An 18,765-nucleotide genomic window follows, 5' to 3' on the forward strand; every position below is an offset into this window, starting at 1 on the left:
AGGCTTGCTCTGGCCCCTGCTGTGGCCCTGGCTGGCTGCGGAAACCTAACAAGTCCTCTCCCTGACGTACCTCAGCCTCCCCCGCCCATATGTTTGCTAACCTCTTCCGGGCTCTAACAACCCAGGGACCCCGGAGGCGTGGCCGGGGGGCGGAGCCTGTGGGCGTCCTGGAGATGCTGCCTAGCAACGTCAGGGGTGGGCCTCGGGAGGGAATTCAAAACAAACTCCAGAGAGGTGCGTGAGAGGGTCGGGAGGGAAGAGACCGAGGCTGAGTTCTCAGGAAGGGTTTTAAGCACAGGAGAGGAGAGGTAGGATCAGTTGTGCAATTCATTAAAGTCCCTGGCCGCTGCATAGAGAACTGAGGGCTTGGGACCTGTGTCCGGTGGGGAGTTCGGAGAGGTGGTCGGAGCTGGTGACCGGACAGAGATGGCATCGACCCAGACGAGAGGATGAGAGAAGAGAAGGGATCTAAGAGATCTTAAGGAAGTGAGGCAGACAGGACCGGAGGTGGACTCCCCGAGGTGGGAAAGCCTGGGGCAGGAAGTGCTCAATTTGGCCTGCTGGGCATGAGAGTCCCACAGGATAACCAGAGGGGCTGCAGGACCTCCTGGGCCTGCAGCTTGGGGCGGGGCCTCAGCTGGACACATTAGAGTGTTGGGTGTCAGGAGATGGATCTGGAACTGAGGGGAACCAGGAGGAGAGCAGAGGGCAGTGTGTGTACGAGAACCCTGGCCCTTGACTTTGACCATAGGAGAGGGAGAGAAGCAGGACTGGAGAGAAATTGGAACATCCCTAAGGGGAAGGGGGCTAGGAGCACCACCAGGACCCAAATTGTTCTGGAGGCCTCCTACCAGCCTCATTTCCAGCCCTCGTCCATCCTGTAAAACACCTGAGGAGAGTGTGTCAGTGGAGCAGAGGTCATCTCTGAGGCCTCCCCCCAACTTGCTGTCCCTTGGTTCTAGGATGCTCTGGAACTTGACCCGGTTCCCTCACAGCACGTCTCAAAGCCATGGGTGAATCCAGTCCCAAAGGGACCCTACAGCGCATCTTTGGAACCAGCCAGGTGTTCCAGAACATTGATGATGTAAAGCCAAAGGCCACGGGATTAACGGTGCCCCTCAAAGTCAGGGAGTAGTGAGTGACTACCTTGTCCCAGGCTCCCAGGTTCCTACTCTTCACAGCCAGTGACATGCCCTACAGCTTTGGGTTGGTTACTCTCCCTCTCTGGGCTTCGGTGAACTCAACTGTATAACAGGGCTCTCCCACATCAGCAGATGAAGATGGTGGCCTGGATGAGCTCCAAGAAGGCCAGCCTCCTCTCCCTGGGTGTCTGTCTACCTGCCCAACCCTGTCTCTCCACCCAAGCCTCCCTCCTCCCAACCCACCTGCAGCTGCAGCTGTATGCCCTGGGCTGGCCAAAGTCAGGGCCAGCCCCTCTGCTTCCTGCCCCCCCCCCCCCCAGCTATCACCAAGGCCAGCAGTGCTTGGAGAGAGAGGACTGGGAGATGGCCGTGCTGTACTTTTCCCGCGCCCTCCACCTGAACTCCCAGCTGGTGAGCGGTGGGCATGGGCGGTTGCTGACACACACTTTGCCCTCACCGTTGAACCTGCCAGGCCCCTTCTCTCGGTCCCTTCTGGTAACTGAGCATCAGGCCTCAGCGGACGGTGGGGAGGGGACACAGCCTGGGTCCTCTCTCCCTCAGGTAGACTTCTATGCTTTACGCGCCGAGGCCTACATCCAGCTCTGTGACTTCTCCTCTGCCGCCCTGAACCTGCGAAGGGCCTACTCCTTCCAGCCGGAGAACACCAAATACCTGGAGCGGCTTACCTTCGTCCTTTACCTGCAGGTGCCTGGGGCTGCCGCAGGCCCACCCAGGGCGCCCGCCTCACACCCAAGCCTGTTGGCTCTCCCTTCAGCTGTGGGGGTTTTCGTTGCTCCAGGGACCAGCTCCGCCTCTCTAGGGACCTTCTTGTCCCATCTGTACCTGCTACCCCTCTCGTGGCCTCTCCCACCTCCAGAGCTGGGTAAAGTGTTTCGCAACATCGCCCAATGAGAGCTTTCTGCAATGATTACAGTGGTCTGATTACAATGATTACCTGGGACTGATGAGCCTTTGGGATACAGTGTGACCGGGGAACTAATTTTTTGGTATTACTTAATTCATTAATTTAAATTTGTACAGCCACACGAAGCTGGTGGCTACTGTACTGGGCCACACAAACCTAGCGTCTAGGGAGGCTCAAGCACTAAAAAGGTAAGAGCATTCCCCATTCACAGTTCAAGACAAAGGTATTAAGTCACAAAACACCAACAAAGTCCAAGACTTGCTGTTTCTCTCTGTTCCTGTTTCTGTATTGCTGTCCCTCTCTTTTGTAATGTTTATTTATTTTTGAGAGAGAGAGAGCATGAACAAGGAAGGGGCAGAGAGAGAGGGGGAGACAGAGAATCCCAAGCAGGCTCTACACGGTCAGGGCAGAGCCTGATGCAGGACTTGAACTCACAAACCATGAGATCATGACCAGAGCCAAAGTCGGACCCTTAACCAACTGACGCTGAGCCACCCAGGTGCCCCTGTATTGTGTTTTTGTCAACTGTATAATTCTCTTGCTGTGTCTCCCTAGCCCTGTATCTCTTTCCATCTCTGTGTCTCTGTCCCCTGTATTTTCTCCTAGATCTGAAGGGCTGTGTCCCTGTCTCTTGTCTCTCTTCCCTCCTGCCCCAGTGGTGCCCCCTGCAACTGATAGGTGCTGCTGGGTTTCAAGCAGGAGTGACTCCCCCCTGTGTCCCCAGGGCCAGTGCCTGCTCGAGCAGCGTGCCTTCCTGGATGCCCTGAAAATCTTCTCACAAGCCTCTGCACTCCAGCCCGAGAAAGCCAGCTTCCGTTACCGATGGTGAGTGCCCGGCATGTGTCCTTGTTCCCCTGGCAGCCCCTTCCTGCCCCTCTCGCCCGGCAGACAGAGTGCCTCTGCCCCCCACCCTCAGCATGGCCTGTCTCCTGGCCCTCAAACGGCACCAGGACTGCCTCTCGCTCGTCACCCAGGAGGTGCAGCTTGGCACGACCAATGCCGACGTCTACATCCTCCGGGCCAGGCTCTACAACTTCTTCCAGAAGGTAGAGCAGGGAGGGCAGGGCGAGGGTGGCCCTCCCCCTGCCTGGGTGCCCCCAGCATACCCTGCGATTACAGGAGGCCGCTAAGCTGTCCATGTGGTGGCAACACTGTCCTCTCCGGGCAGAGTCCCCAGCTGTCACTGACCACTCAGCATAGTTGTCCTGTTGTCACTCAGCTCTGTCTCTGTGCCAGGCCTGTGTCGGCCCTCAGAAACCCCAGGGTGAGAAACCTATGCCATCCCTGCCCTTATGGAACTCACAGCCCAGGGGAGATGTCCTTAAGCAGATAATTACACAAAGAATGATTTCACGAGTGTGGGGGCACCCAATGATCCATTAGATAAGGCAGCCCTTCCTCCCTTCCTTTGTCTCCTTATTTTTTTTTAAATGCTTATTTATTTATTTTAAGAGGGAGAGAGGGGCGCCTGGGTGGCGCAGTCGGTTAAGCGTCCGACTTCAGCCAGGTCACAATCTCGCGGTCCGTGAGTTCGAGCCCCGCGTCAGGCTCTGGGCTGATGGCTCAGAGCCTGGAGCCTGCTTCCGATTCTGTGTCTCCCTCTCTCTCTGCCCCTCCCCCGTTCATGCTCTGTCTCTCTCTGTCCCAAAAATAAATAAACGTTGAAAAAAAAATTTAAAAAAAAAAAAAAAAGAGGGAGAGAGAGCATGAGCAGGGGAAGGGCAGAATCCCAAGCAGGCTCCACCTAGGTGCAGAGCCTGACGTAGGGCTCGAACTCACATAATGTGAGATCGTGACCTGAGCTAAAACCAAGAGTCGGGTGCTTAACCAACTGAGCCACCCAGGCACCCCCTTTCTCTCCTTATTTGCCTCAGTGAACATTTTAGGAGCCCTGCACTGGGCATGGGGCCAGACAGTATAGGGAACACCTTGGGGGCAAGGGAGACTTGGGGTCACAAGAGAGGAGGGGACTGCAGGTATGAGAGGGCATCAGGCAGGGTCTTGTGAACTGAAGAGGACCCTGACTTCTTCCTGGGGAAGCAGGAGCCTCAAAGGGGAGCTCCCTGGGGCAGTGGGCTTTCAAAAGATCCTTTTGGCTCCCAGGTGGAGTTTGGGCTGGAGGGGCAGGTCGGGAGGCCGGGAGCCTGGGTGCCATCCAGTTGGAGAGGAAGGTAGAAGGGAGGGTGGCCATGGGGGTGGCAGGAAAGGGGCAAGTCCCACAGTCCTTTGGAAGTCGGGAACAGAGACGGACGTGAGAGGGCTTGAGGGAAAGGGAAGGATCCAGAACAATGCCTGGTGTTCCTGCTTGGCCTGGTGCATGGGAGTGGGGGAACTCGGGGGGACGAAGGAAGGGCTGGGTGGGTTCACCTCAGTCACCAGGTGGTGCATCCTGGGGGAAGCCGGAAACCTGAGCCTCTCCGTGCTGGGGTCTGGGCTTCTGGGCCCCACAGTGACTCAGTGAGACAGTCTCCTCCCGAGGCAGGAGACTCATAATTATTGTAATTATCAGTAATTGCTGACTGTGGGAGTTCAGCCCCTCCTGCCACCTCCACCTCTGTCATATGTACACACCTTCAAAGCACTTGACCCATGCTTGTCTTTAAGACTCGAGGTGACCCCCTTTAGATACAACCCATTGTCCTCTTTTCACAGATGAGGAGCTGGGTCCAGAGGGCCTGTTCCAAGGTCACACAGCCAGCTCTCGTTGGTGCTGCCTTTGAACCCAAGCCCACCTGCTCCAAAGCCCTGTCCCTTGCCTCTGCCATCTTCCTCCTCCTGACTTCCGCTCGCACCTGGTGTCCACACTGTTTGCTGTGCTCACCCTCCAACCAATTACCCTACAGGCCACATAATGCTTGCTAAAACTGTTTGTTGACTCACTGACAGATTTGCTTACCCAGTGGAAGGTATTTGCCTGGGGATGTTTTCTGTTTGTGCCCAGGTCTGTATCTGTTCCTTGCCAGAGCGGTCTTGGGCTTAAAGGTCAGGGGAGTTGGGGAAGGCATGTGCGTGGGAGGATAGGGAGGAAATGACAGTCACGGTCAGGAGGACACACCCTCCACCCACCTCGAGTGAGCTTTGAAGAAGTTCTCCAAGGAGGAGGCATCTGCAGCCCCATTCTACGGCAGAAACCACTCAGGCTGACCTGGCTCACCTGAGGTCACATCTGGAGAGGGACCAGCAGGGATGGGGCTTGGGATGGGATTTTCCCATAATGCTCCCTGCTTCCTTCATGAGGCAAAAAACAAAAGGCGGAATAGCAATGCAGGGGCACTGAGGATGGGGGACACGGTGCCTGCCTGCCCAGAGAAAGGCCCCTATAGGCCTGGAGGTGTGCTTTCACCACGGGACAGGTCGGAGCTCAGCTGAGCCTGCGGCCCTGATGTCATCCTTGGCCCCCTGCAGCCCAGCCTCTGCTATCGAGACCTGCACAGAGCCTTGCTCTTGGACCCCAAGCACCCACAGGCCAAGGTGCTGCTCAAGATGATGGTGGACCAAGCCCAGCAGGCTCGCCAAGATGCCGGGATCCTAGCCGTGCAGGGCAAGCTTCATTACGCTCTGCAGCGCATCAACTGTGCCATCGAGAACAACCCTCTGGATCCAGGCCTCTTTCTTTTCCGGTACTGTGTGGGGAGGTGCCCATCTTGGATCGTGCTGTGTGGACTCAGGAGAGGCCTTGATCCTCCCCAGGCCTCGGTTTCCCCATGTAGCCTCTAATAATCTTTCCCTACAACCCATTAGGGTCAAAGCTGGGGAGAAGGTGGTAGCTGCTCTTGCCCTTAGAGGAGGGGCAGGCAGCCGCCTCAGTTAACCTGGGAATTCTGACCCCCCAGGCCTGCTGAGCATCCATGCTGGCAGGCTCAGCCCAGCTCAGTGGACAGGCTTGGGTTTGAATCTTCCCCCCGCCCAGGACTCAGTACACGATTTGGGGCCGTTTAAGTTCCTTGAACCTAGGTTTGTGCATATAAACAGTGGGGCAAAACATCCGCCCCACATACAAAAAGGCCTTTTGCATAGAGGTTGGCGTGCACCTGCTTCCCAAAAACAAAGGTGGAAGTTATTTTTGAGTAAAACGAAACTGCCAGTGACCAGCAGGTTATCCAAGTGGTAACCCAGAGCCCGCCCCACATCTAAGCTAGTGGCCGAGGAGGGGGGCCCTCACGCCACCTCCCCCGGTCAAGATGGTCCAGAGTGGCCAACAGTCTGGCTGGCCACCCCGGTTGGTGGGGGTGCCTTGGCCCTCATGCCCCTCCCCCGCAGGGGCATCATGTACCGCCGCCTCTGGGAGTTTGACGCGGCTGTGGAGGACATCCTGAAGGCGCTGGACATGATGAGCGAGCGCCAGGAGGACATCGCGCAGCAGGCGCAGCGGCAGCTGCTGCTGGCCTACAACGACTTCGCGGTGCACTGCTACATGCAGGGTGCCTACCAGGAGGGGGTGCTGCTGCTCAACAAAGCCCTCAGGGACGAGCAGCAGGAGAAAGGCCTGTACATCAACCGTGGGGGTGAGCGCCGGCTGCCCCTGCCCCTCTAAGTCCGGAGCTGGGCACCTGAGGCCCCTCAAGGAGGGAGGACGGGAGGAGGGAGAGAGCCTCAGTGCCCTGGGGACACACTTTGGGAAGTGCTGCCTTAGACAAGGGCTACAGTCTGTTCAAACTGCTGAGAATCAGGCTACTGGTAAAAGGTGCCCCGAGGCAAGGCAAACCTCGGCAGGCACCCTCCACCACCGGCAGGTGCCCTCCACCGCCCACGGGAGTTCGTAGCCACCAGTCTCAGGATCCCCTGGGGGTGGGGAAGCGGGGCTGGGGCTCCTGGGCACTGGGCTTGAGGACCCACTCAGCCCCCTGTCCCCGGGTCCCTGGGCCCCAGATTGTTTCTTTCAGCTGGGCAACCTGACCTTTGCGGAGGCGGACTACCAGCAGGCGCTGGCACTGAGCCCACAGGACGAGGGTGCCAACATCCGCATGGGCCTGCTGCAGGAGAAGATGGGCTTCTGCGAGCATAGGAGCAGGTGCGTGACTTGTGGGCGGGACCCCGTGGCGCTGGGGGGCGGGGCATGGCTCGAGACCGCCTGCTGGGACCCTGGGTCGAGATCCTCTGCTCTCCCAGGCAAGTTTTTGTGAAAAATTAGTCACTTTTTTTCAGAATATTGTTATGGTAATTGCACTTTTTATAAAATATCTCCAGTGTTCCGTGTGGGGCTTAGACTCAGGAACTGTGAGATCACCATCTGATCACCATCAGAGCCCTAACGGATTGAGCCACCCAGGCGCCCCTCCTATGTATATATTAACAATTAGTACCATTTTACAAAATGAAATAACGTTAAACTGTCTTTTGACTTCCGATCTTATTATATATGCGACTATATCATTCTTCTTTATTATTTGCATGGTATTCCATTTTATGGAAGTACCACAATTCATTTCTTTAGACAACTTTCTACTGATGAATATTTGGGCTGTTTTCTGGGATTTGTTTGTTTGTTTGTTTGTTTGTTTTATACATAACGTAATGAGCACCCAAGATATACATTTTCATGCATTATACTAGGAATGCCACAGTTAGATTGCTGGAAGCCAAATTGTTGTGTTAAAGGGTGTGAACATTTAACATTTTATTTTTTTTAATTTTTTTTTCAACGTTTATTTATTTTTGCGACAGAGAGAGACAGAGCATGAACGGGGGAGGGGCAGAGAGAGAGGGAGACACAGAATCGGAAACAACATTTAACATTTTAAAACAATATCTTGGGACACCTGGGTGGGTCAAGTCAGTTGAGTGTCCAACTCTTGATTTCAGCTCAGGTCTTGATCTCAATGGTTTGTGAGATTGAGCCCCACCTTCTTGGCTTCATGCTGATAGTGCAGAGGCTACTTGGGATTCTCTCTCCCTCTCTGTGCCCTCCCCACTAGCACTGCCTCTCCCTTTCAAAAGAAATTTAAAAAAAAAGAAAAAAAAAAAGAAAGAAAACCATAATATCCAATTGTTCTCCACAAATAGTAAGCTGCTGTAAACTTCCCCCAGGAAAGGAGTCTTTGTGTTCCCAATCTCCCTAGTGCCAGGTGTTAAGACTGTTTTCTTTCTTTTTTTTTTTTTTAAGACTATTTTCAACTCTGCTAATGCAGTAGGCAAAGAAACACTCTTGAGTTCATTTATGTTGCAAGTTTAAATGGCTAGTGCACTGCAGCACCTTTTGTACGTGTTCATCATTATGGCTGGTCCCAACCAGATTTTTTTTTTTTAAATGATAAATTGCTCTTTAAAACTTTTTGTTGTTGTTACAGAGTTCTTTGTAGGCTGGGAAAATTATCGTCTGCCTCTGTGGGAAAATATATTTCTCCTATTTATTAGCTTTCCTTTGTGGTGGTTTTGCTACTCGGTAACTTGGGATTAAATCGTAGTCAAATTAATTTTCTCCTTTTTAGCTCTTGGGTTTGTGACATTCTCAGAAGGGTCTTCCTTACTCGTAGATATTAAAAACATTCACTTAGAGGGGTGCCGGGGTGGCTCAGTCAGTTAAGTGTCTGATTTGATTTTGGCTCAGGTCTTTTTTTTTTTTTTTTTTAATGTTATTTATCTTTGAGTGAGAGAGAGAGAGAGACACAGAGAGAGACAGAGAGAGACAGAGACGGAGCATGAGCAGGGGAGGGGCAAAGAGAGAGGGAGACACAGAATCTGAAGCAGGCTCCAGGCTCTGAGCTGTCAGCACAGAACCCAACATGGGGCTCGAACTCGTGAACTGCGAGATCAAGACCTGAGCTGAAGTCGGATGCCCAACCAGCTGAGCCACCCAGGCGCCTCTGGGCTCAGATCTTGATCTTACGGTTCTCGAGATGGAGCCCCACGTCGGGATCTGTGCTGACAGGCTGATAGCAAGGAGTCTGCTTGGGATTCTCTCTCTCTCTGCCCCTCCCCTCCCCCCACTTTCTCCCCCTCCCTCTCTCTCAAAATAAATAAGCTTTATTTAAAAAAAAACATTCACTTATATTGGGGTCTTATACTAGCATTTAAGTGTTGGGGCCATTAAGAGTGTTACTGTTAGAAGAGCAGAGGGGCATGGTGGAGTTGGGGGAGCAGAGACCAGCCTGATTTTCCCCAGACTCCCCAATGGGGCCTAGCAATTGCTATTTCCCTCCAGAGGGCCCAGCTCACAGCAGCCTGTGACCCACTGTGTCCTGCAGGCAGTTCCATAAGGCAGAGAGCCACTTCTCAGTGGCCATCCAGCACAACCCCCGGAAGGCCCAGTACTACCTGCACCGTGCCAGGAGCCGGCAGCTCCTGCAGAACATTCTGGGGGCCCGCCTGGATGTTGCCACCGTCCTGCTCCTCAACCCCAAACAACCTAAGGTGGGTTCCTGCTGGGCCAGGAAGGCGGGCTCCAGAATCAATACCCACTGTTGCTTAAAGATACCCCCTGTTTCCAGCAGTCTGGTTTCCTAGAAAATCTAACAGCGGCCAATGCCAAGCACTTACAGTGTGCCAGGTACCGTTCTAGCCACTTCAACTTGCATTGCGTTTCCCCTCTTCAGCACCCTATGAGACAGGTAACATTATCATCACCCCCAATTTGCAGGTGAAGAGGGTAGGGTTCAGACAGGTCAGTTCCCTTGCCCCAGGGCACACACTCAGAGGCCAACCCCCCACAGGCTGGTTCCAGCACCTGCAGTTGGCTGGCCAGGTCGGGGTCAGTGTGCTCTCTTCCGGTAGGCCTCCTCACAGGCTCCTCCCAGTTCTGGAGCAAGAAGGTCTGGCCCTCTAAAAACCGCAATTTGTAAACGCTTCCCACGTCAGCTCTGAGAAGGGCTCTGCAAAGGGAGGGCAGCGCCACACCCTTCACCCCCTGCCCTGGCCCACACCCGGCTCTTTCCTGGCAGCTGCTCCCACTGATGGCCAACCTCTTCCCGGGCATGTCGGTGGAGGAGGTGCTCGGCAGCCAGGCGGCCCACCTGGCCAGGTTGCAGCTGGATCGGGTGTCGGAGAGCAGCCCGCAGGCTGGCATCCCTCAAGGCATCGTGGGGCAAGTTCCTCAAGTGGGGACCTCGGGCCAGGAGCGGGAAATGGCCGGGGGTCAAGACTCCTCCTACCCCACTGCCTCCTCAGGCCCTTCTCCAGCCCCCAGGGCTGGTGGGCTGAGTCTGGCGGGGGGGGGGGGGGGGGGGGCTTACCCAGCGCTCTGGGGCCATGGCTTGGCAGGCAGCTCAGGGAGCGGGAGCGAGAGCGCCACAAGGCACGGGCCCTGCAGCTCAGGTGGAAGCAGGAACAGCCTTTGGCCGAGACCTCTGAAGAGCCCAAGGCCACCACCCCCCAGACCCTGGAGGGAAAGCCAGAAGGTCCAAAAGAAGAAGCTGAGACCCCCCAAAAGGAGGAAAAACAGGCGAGTGTACCACATGCTGGGGCCTAGGGCCTGGAGGTCTGGGGGGAGCATACCCCAAGCCAGGGCTGAGGGATGCAGATTGGCTGGAGGCTGGCATCCGGGTCTGGCTCTGCCGCCACTCAGCTGTGTGACTCGGGCTAGGGACATTCTGCTCTGAGATGGGGATGGTACCAGTAAGGGGTACACCCCTGAGGAAGGGCACACGAGGATGTGGGCCCCTCACAAGGAGGCCTTCCCACACTTGGCCACACTCACCTTCATAAATTCTGTGTGTGCTGGCTGTGCCAGGATTTTCTTAATTCTGCAATCCAGTTCAAAAAATTTTTCTACTGAATGTAATGTAAATATAGAAAAGTACACAAATCCTAAGGGAGCGAGCTGATGAATTTTCACAAACTGAATACAGCCACGACACCATTATCTTTTGAAAGACCACATTCCCAGGCCCCCTGCAGGTCCCTCCCCTAGCCCAGTGCACCCCCAAGGCTGTCCTGACTGCTGACATCACAAATGAACGTGTCTGTTCACGCCCGTGGACGGATACAGTGTGCCCACTTGTCTGACTCCTTTCACTAAGCTTGTTGGTGAGATGCATCTAAGCTGACCGCTCATTCTCATCGCTGTAGAGAATTCCATCCTGTGGAAGCCCCACGATTTGTCCGCCCCACTGCTGATGCGAGTACACTTGTGTTCAGAGGAAACGTTACGAATGAGTAAACGGACCACGAGCATCCCTTGCCATAAACGGCAACAGCCAGCGCTAGTTTTTTAGCTCACGCTGCAACACACAAATGCAGAACTTTGATTTGTGTGCCCTCTGAAGTCATCGTGAGCTCCCTCCCTCGGGGCGAGGTAGAGCTAGCTAGCGCCTGCCCGTCCTCACTTCCATTCCCCTCAGCCTGCAGGCGTGAGTGGGTCGGAGGGGTCCAGCAGCCACACGCCTGGCTGTGGCGTCCTGCAGGCCCGGATTCAAGCCCCGCCTCTCTGCTTTCTTAGCTGCGTGTCCCGGGCAGGCTGCTGCGGCACCCGTAGCCTGGGTTTCTGGACCATGAGAGGGTAGTTCCCTCCCAGATATGTGGGAGGATGAAATGGGAGAGGCATGTAAAGTGTAAAAACATTCCTCCATTCTTCACTAGCTGTTCCCCAGGGCACAGCACTTTACCGTTTACAGAAGCCTGTCCCACACTTGAACTCATTTGCTTTTTGAAACTGAGGCCCAAGCAGCTGCCCAAACACTCCCTTTCTCAGAGTGCCATGCCAGTCTGGTCTGCCCACTCCCCTTCCTGGCCAGTCTTAGCCTGTCCGTGTCCCACCCAGCCCCAACTGGGGACCCTTGCGGAGCTCTAAGCTGCTGGTCTTCCTTCCAGAGCTGGGCCACTGGCCCACGGCCTCCCACAGCCGGTGACTGCCTTGCCTGTCTCTGCCCTAGGAGGAGAAGCCGAAGGCCGCAGCCAGCAAGGTGAGGTCCCTGTCCAACAGCTACCTCAGCCAGACGTCTTCAGGCTGCATCTTGGGCTGTAAGTCCCCAGCGCTCCTGCCAGCCCTGAGTACACCAAAGCGGCAGAGTGGGCCAAGGTCAGGGGTCAGAGACTCTCTGGCCCGTAGATGCTTCTGGGCTCTGCTTCTTACAGCTGTGTGACTCTAAAGCAGGAGTGAGGATCCTCGCTCTGCAAGGGGGGTGGTGAACCCTCAGGGAGGGCTGCACGAAGGGGTCCTCACCGTCTCCCGGTTATCCTACAGCCCTGGCCCGCCTGCAGGGCTTGGGTTGCCGAGGAGGGCTGGGCTGGTGTCGTCTGGCAGACCTTCCCCATGGCCACGCAAGGCCTGTGGGGCATAGGCAAGGGTGAGACGGACACCTCCTTTTCCTGGAGCTGTCTGTGAAGGGCAGCCTGACAGGTACCCTTGGCACATCCTTCCTAGTCAGGACCCTGTCCGCCTCAGAGACAGCCATGTCCACTACCTGCCAGGAATACAGGAGCACCTCGGGCACTGCTGTGACATCCTCAGTCTCCTCACTGCTGAAGACTCAATCCTCAGACCTGTTGGAGAACGGGGAAGACCTAAAATTGAGCCACAGGCCCAGAGAAAACGAGGCCGCCCGGGGCCAGAGCCGGAGGCCCAGCCAGACCGCGGCCGCCCAAGGCCAGAGCCGGAGGCCCAGCGAGATGAAGGCCCCCCAGGGCCAGGGCCAGAGGCCCAGCAAGACGGAGGCTGCCCAGGGCCAGAGCGGTAGTTCCAGCGAGACAGAGGCCACCCGGTGCGCACGACGAAAGCCTAACAAAACCAAGGCCGCTAGGGGCCCAAGGCAGAGGTTCAGAAAGACCAAGGTTGCCCATGGCCATAGCTGGGGACCCAGTAAGGCTGCCACCCAGGGCCAGTGCTGGGGACTGATCCGAAGTCCCAGCAAGACCAAGGATTTCTATGATCCAAGTTGGAGCCCCAGCAGCACTGAGGCCACTCAGGGCCAATGCCAGAAGCCCAGCAAGACTGATGCTGCCCAGAGTTTGAGCCAGAGCACGAGCCCAGGTTCCAGCAAGACTGAAGTAACCAGGGCCTGAGCCTAAGTCTCAGAAAACCCCAGCCAGAAAAATCAAGGCTGGCCAGGACTCCAGCCCTAGCAGTTACATTGTTCTCTGGAGGGACCCTTCAGCCCCTCACTTCTTGCTGGGTATGGAAGAGATTCCAACCCCCTCCCCCCATACACACACGCTCACTGGCACTCAGCAAACTAGCCTCCTTCCAGAGCAATTAGATACCTCAGCCAACATTCCTCTGGTCCCATGGCTAAGTTTATTGTGTTTGTTCTCTTATAAAATTAAAAACTTTAAAAACTAGGCCCAAGTGGCAGCTTGTGTCCGTCTGTTCACGGAGACTGAGAAGTCTCAGCTTGGCTTTACGATACTGGGACATAGGGTATGGAATGGAGGATTGAGAATACGGTGCCAGACCAAGGGGCCAAGAGTAAGACTGAAGAGGGAGGGAGCAGCCATGAGCCACAGTCCCTGAGTTACAATTCACATTTTAAGAAGGCTCAAGCTGGAGGGCAAGGTCAAGGCTCACTGAAGTTCTGGGGTCACCAGTGGTTTCCCTAGGGAAGGAAGCAAAGGCCAAGATGCCCTGAGGAGAGCAGTTAAGAGGCCAGGGCCTGCCCTGGCCCCCTGGCCCATGGCCTGGCCAACATGCCTCCTCATCTTCACTTTGGACTCTGGGTCTCACTCTCCAGGAGGCTCAGGAAAAGAGTCCCTACTGAAGAGGCCCCAGGGCTCTCCTGCACAGCCTGGCCAGGAGGGCAAGGGTGCCATCTAGAGAGTCAGAGGAAGAAGGCAATCCTGGAAGCCACAGTTTTGCAGCCATTGGAGGAAAAGAGCTGCTCGTCCTCAGGGAAGAAGGTGGTGCTGTCCAGCACAGCCTGGACGACCTCATCCCTTGGCTCCAGGCCCAGCTGGGCCAGCTCGTTGAGCACGCAGTGCCGCACATGGTGCCGCTGCAGTGGGAGGAAAGGCACCAGCACGTCTAGGAGATGCTCTTCCAGGATGCCTGAGCGCCAGAAGCCATCTGCAGGAAGGGACAATGGGGGAAGGGTCTATGTTGGGCTCAGGGACAGCCCCGGAGTGCCAAAGTGTGGGCTGAGAAGTACCAGGTCGGTGGGCAAAGCATCAGACCCAGCCCTGGGTGAAGCCCCAACCTGCTGAAGTTACCCCAGGGGTGGGGGGGCCTCCTGAGCGGAACTCACGGTGCGGGTTGTCCAGCACAGCCTGGGAGATGACCAGCTCCAGTTCCTGTAGGCGGATCTCCTCACGGTCCCGGCGGCTGCGCCACGCCTCCAGTGCCACCTGGTTGATCTGCTCACCACCAGTGTTGCTGAAACCACGGGGGACGCAGGCTCAGGAGGGGCAGGATGGCCCCTGCTTCCCACATGCCACCTAACACAACCTGAGCCTGGGGACCCAGCTCAGTACCAGCAGGAGCCAAAAAACGCACTGAAAACATAGCACAGGCACCACTTCCCCTCTCCAGCGCCTGTGTCTACAACCATGACCCCTGGAAATTCACCTATATGTGCCACGCACTTAAGAGTTTACAAAACACTTTTGGGTCCCTTAACTGACTTTCCCTCCCCCGGCCTCTAGGAGGACAGTGAGGCATTGATATTGGCCCTGCTGTGCAGAAAAGGAGATGGGAGTTCAGAGAGGTGAAGTGATTTGCCCAAGGAAACATAGCTAGGACTCTTAGAGGTGGGACTAGAATTCCAGTCCTGTTTTTCCCAAGTCTGTGTCCTCCTGGCCACAAAAGAGGGAAGCCCCTTAACCTAGCAGGCTTCCACAAACAAACAGTGAAGACCCCAAAGACTGAGCCTGGAATGGGCTTTGAAAATGTCAAAATGTGAATAACAGTGTCACAGTGAGGGTGTAAGGGGCTTTGGAAAAGCCCAACTGGGCCTGGGGGTGGGGGGAGGAAAGGTATTCTGCTATGGGACCGCAGGCCAAGACTGGATAGCTGAGACCTTGGACACGTGTCCCCGTACCATCCTGCTGCAGAGCTGGACCCACCTGATGAAGATGAAGATGGCTTTGCGATAGTTGGTCCCGAACACAACCCAAGAGGAGCCCAGGAAAGGTCGCAGGACCTCCATCAGGCCTGGGGCCAGCTTGTCCATCTCGTCAAAGAGGAAGAGGGAGCGGCTGCAGGCAGTGAGGTTCCCCTGGACCCAGCTCTTAAGATCCTTCTGCAGGGGAGAGACAGGAATCTGAGGGAGATGCTCCTCTAACCCCAGACTTCTTCCCAAGGCCAAAACTAATCCCCTTCCCAGGAGGGTATGGTCTCCCAGAGAAAACTAATCCTTTCATGGGGCTGCGGGCAAAACTGTGGCCCTGAGAAGCGAGAGCCTTATTCAAGCTCACAGAGCAAGTCAGCAGGTTCACAGAGACTCAAACCCAGGCCTTACGTCAGCCTGATCAGGACTCATTCTCCGATCCTTCCTACTTTCCATAAAAGGGGAAGGTTCCTTTATGCCCCCTGAACCTTCCCAGTAATATTGACAGCTGAAACAGATCAGCCTGCAAAGTACCTTGCAATCAACAACAATAGTAGTAGTAAGAGCGACTATTTACTGAATGCTTCCTCTGAGCCTCAAATTGGGACTATGCTTTGCAGAAAGAAGATAATGCAGACTGTCTGGCAAAGGTAAGTGCTCAATAAATAATACCTGCAACTATATGATCCCGTGTCCCTGGCAACAACCTTGGCAGGAAGGTACCATTACTGCCCCAACCCCCCGCCAGGATTTAAAGCAAGAACTCCCTGCCAGGTAGAATGGCACCATCTCAAGCTCTGGTCATGATGGGTCCCGAGGGCTGGGGCTCCAACTGGCTGTGTGGCTTGGAGCAAGTGACTCTCCCTCTCTGGACTGAGGATTCATTCACTCCCTAGGGTCTGGCACCCCAACATGCAGGTGAATGGTGGCCCAGGATGCCACCAGCCTACCTTGTAGCGCTCCACGTGGCCGGGGTGGGGGAAGTGGATGACGGGGGAAAAGTGGTGTACATGAGGGCTGCGGAGACCACCCCGGAAAAGGTAGCGCGCCAGCAGGGAGCTGACGTAGGACTTGCCAGTGCCTGTCCAGCCATGCAGAGAGAGGACCAGTGGCTTGGTGGGGGCTGGGTCCTGCACGAAGGCCTTCAGTGCCTTCACCACCAGCGCCTTGGCCAAGTGCTGGCCGGCAAGGTGCTGGGCCAGGTCACACTCCAGACCTAGGGCCACAAGAAGGGCAGAATCAGAGCTGAGGACACACCCAAGCTTGTCACGGAAGGGGGTGGGGAGGAGTCCTATCTGGAAACCCGGTCGAGGGTTCCCTGTGTTCCGGGACATTTTTACGTTCCCCTTCTGTAGAAAGGGACTGGGGCCCTTGGGGTCTCCGGCTACAGCAGCCACCCTGAGACCTGACTCAGCTCAGCTCCAAGTGAGTGTGAGCTGTCAGCAGGGTTGGCCCAAGGCTCCTGACCACGCCCGAGGCAGGCTTCTCCCCTGTGGAAGCCCAATCTTCCCCCCAAGGCCCTGCTGTCAAATGCCTCTCTCCATCCTGGCAGGGCTCTCCCTAGACCCCAAAAAGGCTTCCTCAAACCTACGCCCCAAGTCCGGGGCTCCAGGCTCTCAGTCCCGCAACGCCGGGCCCACTTCCGGCCCCAGCCATCCGGAAGTCCGAGTGTCCCGGCCCTCGGTTCTACGCTCCAGGTCTGGCCCTGGCGCAACCCTGGGTGCAAAGGCTCCCCGGTCCGCCGGCCCCCCCGCTCCTGCGGCTCCTCACCTTGGAAGTCAGGCTGGAAGTCACATTCGCAGAAGGCGCCGAAGTGGCAATGCAGCGAAGTCAGGTCCCAGGCGGCGGCCGCGGCCGAGACCAACCCCAGCAACCCGAGGAGCGAGCCCCAGGGCCGGCAGCCGCGTGTCGCAGCCGCCATACGGGTGAGGCCGGAGCCGGGTCTGGACCAACCGCCCCTCCCTAGAACCACAATTCCCGGCGTGCATCACTCCGTGGCAGCCACTGTCCGTAGACTACAACTCCCGGCTCCCCTCTGAGAGGCCCGCGCCGCCGTCCGGCAGCAGAACCGCAAGATAGCCTCTAGAGGGAGCCCGCGAACCGCCCAATCCAGGACGGCGGGCCACGTTTCCATGGCCACGGTAACTAGGAGACCATAATCGTGCCGAAAGAATAATAAAGGTTTATGCCACAAAGGGTGACGTAACAATTGTAGCAAAAACTTGTGCGGCACCTTAAAACTTGCAAAGAGCCCTTTCCGTGCTCTTTTTTTCTTTTACACGATAAAAGAGCGCTCAGTAATATAGCTTTTGGTGAGCACCTACTACGTGCCATTAGTGTTAGGTGCCTTATAGATCGTAACAGTGCCTGTCAGGAAAGAGAAATAGTGATATTTTGGGGCGCCTGGGTGGCTTAGTGGGTTAAGCGTCGGAATCTTGATTTTGGCTCAGGTCATGATCTCACTAACAGTGCGGACCCTACTTAGGATTCTCTCTCCTCTCTCTGTCCCTCCACCTCTCTCTCTCTCTCTCTCTCTCTCTCTCTCTCTCTCTCTCTTTCTCTCTCTCACTCTATTTCTCTCTCTCTTTTTCTCTCTCAAAATAAATAAACTTAAAATAAGAGATGGTGATATTTCAATGAGATACAGGCAAAGTGTTTTGACTCAGTAATCGATAAATGATTATTGACAATCTATTATGTATGAAACATGGCAGTCCCCTACCTAGCAGCTACTGTGCCCTAAGTGCTTGAACATCAGTCCTGAGGAACTGATCTTGTTATTGTCCGCATTTCATTGAGGAGGAAATTGGGATCCAAGGGATTAAGCCTCTTGTCCAAGGCCACCCGAGTCAAGCTGCTGCCAAAGATCTAATGCACTATGTTAGCCAGCCTCTCTTGGTCAAAGGATTTAGAAGGCAAAGGACCCCAGAAGTTTTGTATTCAGTGAACAGGCTCCACCGGTGTCCAGCCTGGCCAGGAATCGTTTTGATCCATAGTGCCTACCTCCCCTATCCATGGAATCAAAACAGCTGCTTTCAGGGCCCTTCTTAGAGATTCCCTGCCCCAGCTACCCTACTCATGTGCACATGCACACACACACACACACACACGTACACACACAAAGCCTTCTGGGGCCACTTCAAAGAAGTCCAGGTCAGGACACCCAGGTTCCAGCCTTCCTCATTCTGCGGCAGTGACCCAGGGGGAGTACCTTCTACCTCCAGTTCTCAATTTTCCAGAGGGAATTGGAATCCGAAATTTCAAAAAGCCCGGGTGCCTAGGTGGCTCAGTCATTGAGCATCTGACTTCAGCTCCGGCTAAGGGCATGATCTCAGAGTTTCTGAGTTCGAGTACCATATCAGGCGAGCATGAGCGGGTGAGCCCCGCCTCTCTCTCTCTCTCTCTGTCTCTCTTTCTGTCTCTCTCTCCCTCTCTCTCGGTCCGTTGTGAGATTCTCTCTCTCTGATCCTTGCTCACTTGCACTTTCTCTCTAAAAAAGAAAAAAAAAGCACCCTTCCACCCCAAACATCTGAAATGCTTGGTAGTGCTTTTGTGGGAAACTTAGCTGGGCTTCCCCTTAGTAGGGGCTGCCCAGGATTTCTCCCACTGGTTGGAATTAGCCGTGTATCTCCACCACTGGTCTGTGAGCTCCTCCAGGACCGGGACTGGGTTTTATTTATATTTGGGGCTCGAACCCATGAACCACGAGATCATGACCTGAGGTGAAATCAAGAGTCTGACACTCAACCGAAAGAGCCACCCAGGCGCCCCCGGGACTGGATTTTAG

The 18,765-nt window shown here is 55.4% G+C and overlaps 2 protein-coding genes across 6 annotated transcripts; one reads left to right on the forward strand and one right to left on the reverse strand.

The window, feature by feature from the left end:
- Positions 1 to 136: 136 nt before the first annotated feature.
- Positions 137 to 13,280, forward strand: TTC16 (tetratricopeptide repeat domain 16). 4 transcript variants are annotated; one of them, XM_043565924.1, is made up of 14 exons: positions 137 to 234; positions 963 to 1,134; positions 1,463 to 1,553; positions 1,704 to 1,847; positions 2,792 to 2,892; positions 2,984 to 3,113; positions 5,473 to 5,687; positions 6,328 to 6,572; positions 6,937 to 7,078; positions 9,252 to 9,417; positions 9,945 to 10,087; positions 10,264 to 10,444; positions 11,874 to 11,961; positions 12,365 to 13,280. In XM_043565924.1, the coding sequence occupies exons 2-14, from the start codon at positions 1,010 to 1,012 to the stop codon at positions 13,000 to 13,002; spliced, it is 2,409 nt and encodes an 802-aa protein (XP_043421859.1). In that variant the 5' UTR covers positions 137 to 234; positions 963 to 1,009; the 3' UTR covers positions 13,003 to 13,280. The 4 variants fall into 4 exon arrangements, with proteins under 4 accessions (XP_043421859.1, XP_043421858.1, XP_043421861.1 ...); XM_043565923.1 differs by lacking the exon at positions 137 to 234 and having other exon boundaries at positions 1,019 to 1,553; XM_043565926.1 differs by lacking the exon at positions 137 to 234 and having other exon boundaries at positions 1,019 to 1,553; positions 11,874 to 11,903; positions 12,365 to 12,564.
- TOR2A (torsin family 2 member A) lies at positions 13,216 to 17,014 on the reverse strand. Of its 2 annotated transcripts, XM_043565928.1 has the most exons (5): positions 16,749 to 17,014; positions 15,929 to 16,194; positions 14,995 to 15,170; positions 14,178 to 14,305; positions 13,216 to 13,999 (listed from the first exon to the last, which is right to left on the reverse strand). In XM_043565928.1, exons 1-5 carry the CDS (start codon positions 16,897 to 16,899, stop codon positions 13,755 to 13,757), a joined length of 966 nt encoding a protein of 321 aa, XP_043421863.1. In that variant the 5' UTR covers positions 16,900 to 17,014; the 3' UTR covers positions 13,216 to 13,754. The 2 variants fall into 2 exon arrangements, with proteins under 2 accessions (XP_043421863.1, XP_043421864.1); XM_043565929.1 differs by lacking the exon at positions 14,178 to 14,305 and having other exon boundaries at positions 13,864 to 13,999; positions 16,749 to 16,944.
- Positions 17,015 to 18,765: the final 1,751 nt, after the last annotated feature.

Source organism: Prionailurus bengalensis, chromosome D4, assembly GCF_016509475.1.
Source record: "Prionailurus bengalensis isolate Pbe53 chromosome D4, Fcat_Pben_1.1_paternal_pri, whole genome shotgun sequence".
Lineage (NCBI taxonomy): Eukaryota > Metazoa > Chordata > Mammalia > Carnivora > Felidae > Prionailurus > Prionailurus bengalensis.

What these genes read in the sequence shown, in the direction of transcription:
- TTC16 (XM_043565923.1), top strand. Translation starts at nt 1,275, where the DNA reads ATGAAGATGGTGGCCTGGATGAGCTCCAAGAAGGCCAGCCTCCTCTCC. An exon ending in GCCAGCTTCCGTTACCGATG is followed by an intron (nt 2,893 to 2,983) that starts GTGAGTGCCCGG and finishes CCCCACCCTCAG; the next exon opens with CATGGCCTGTCTCCTGGCCC. An exon ending in CCAGGCCTCTTTCTTTTCCG is followed by an intron (nt 5,688 to 6,327) that starts GTACTGTGTGGG and finishes CCTCCCCCGCAG; the next exon opens with GGGCATCATGTACCGCCGCC.
- TOR2A (XM_043565928.1), bottom strand. Translation starts at nt 16,899, where the DNA reads ATGGCGGCTGCGACACGCGGCTGCCGGCCCTGGGGCTCGCTCCTCGGG. An exon ending in CTTCCAGCCTGACTTCCAAG is followed by an intron (nt 16,195 to 16,748) that starts GTGAGGAGCCGC and finishes TTGTGGCCCTAG; the next exon opens with GTCTGGAGTGTGACCTGGCC. An exon ending in TGTGCTGGACAACCCGCACC is followed by an intron (nt 14,000 to 14,177) that starts GTGAGTTCCGCT and finishes CCCTTCCTGCAG; the next exon opens with ATGGCTTCTGGCGCTCAGGC.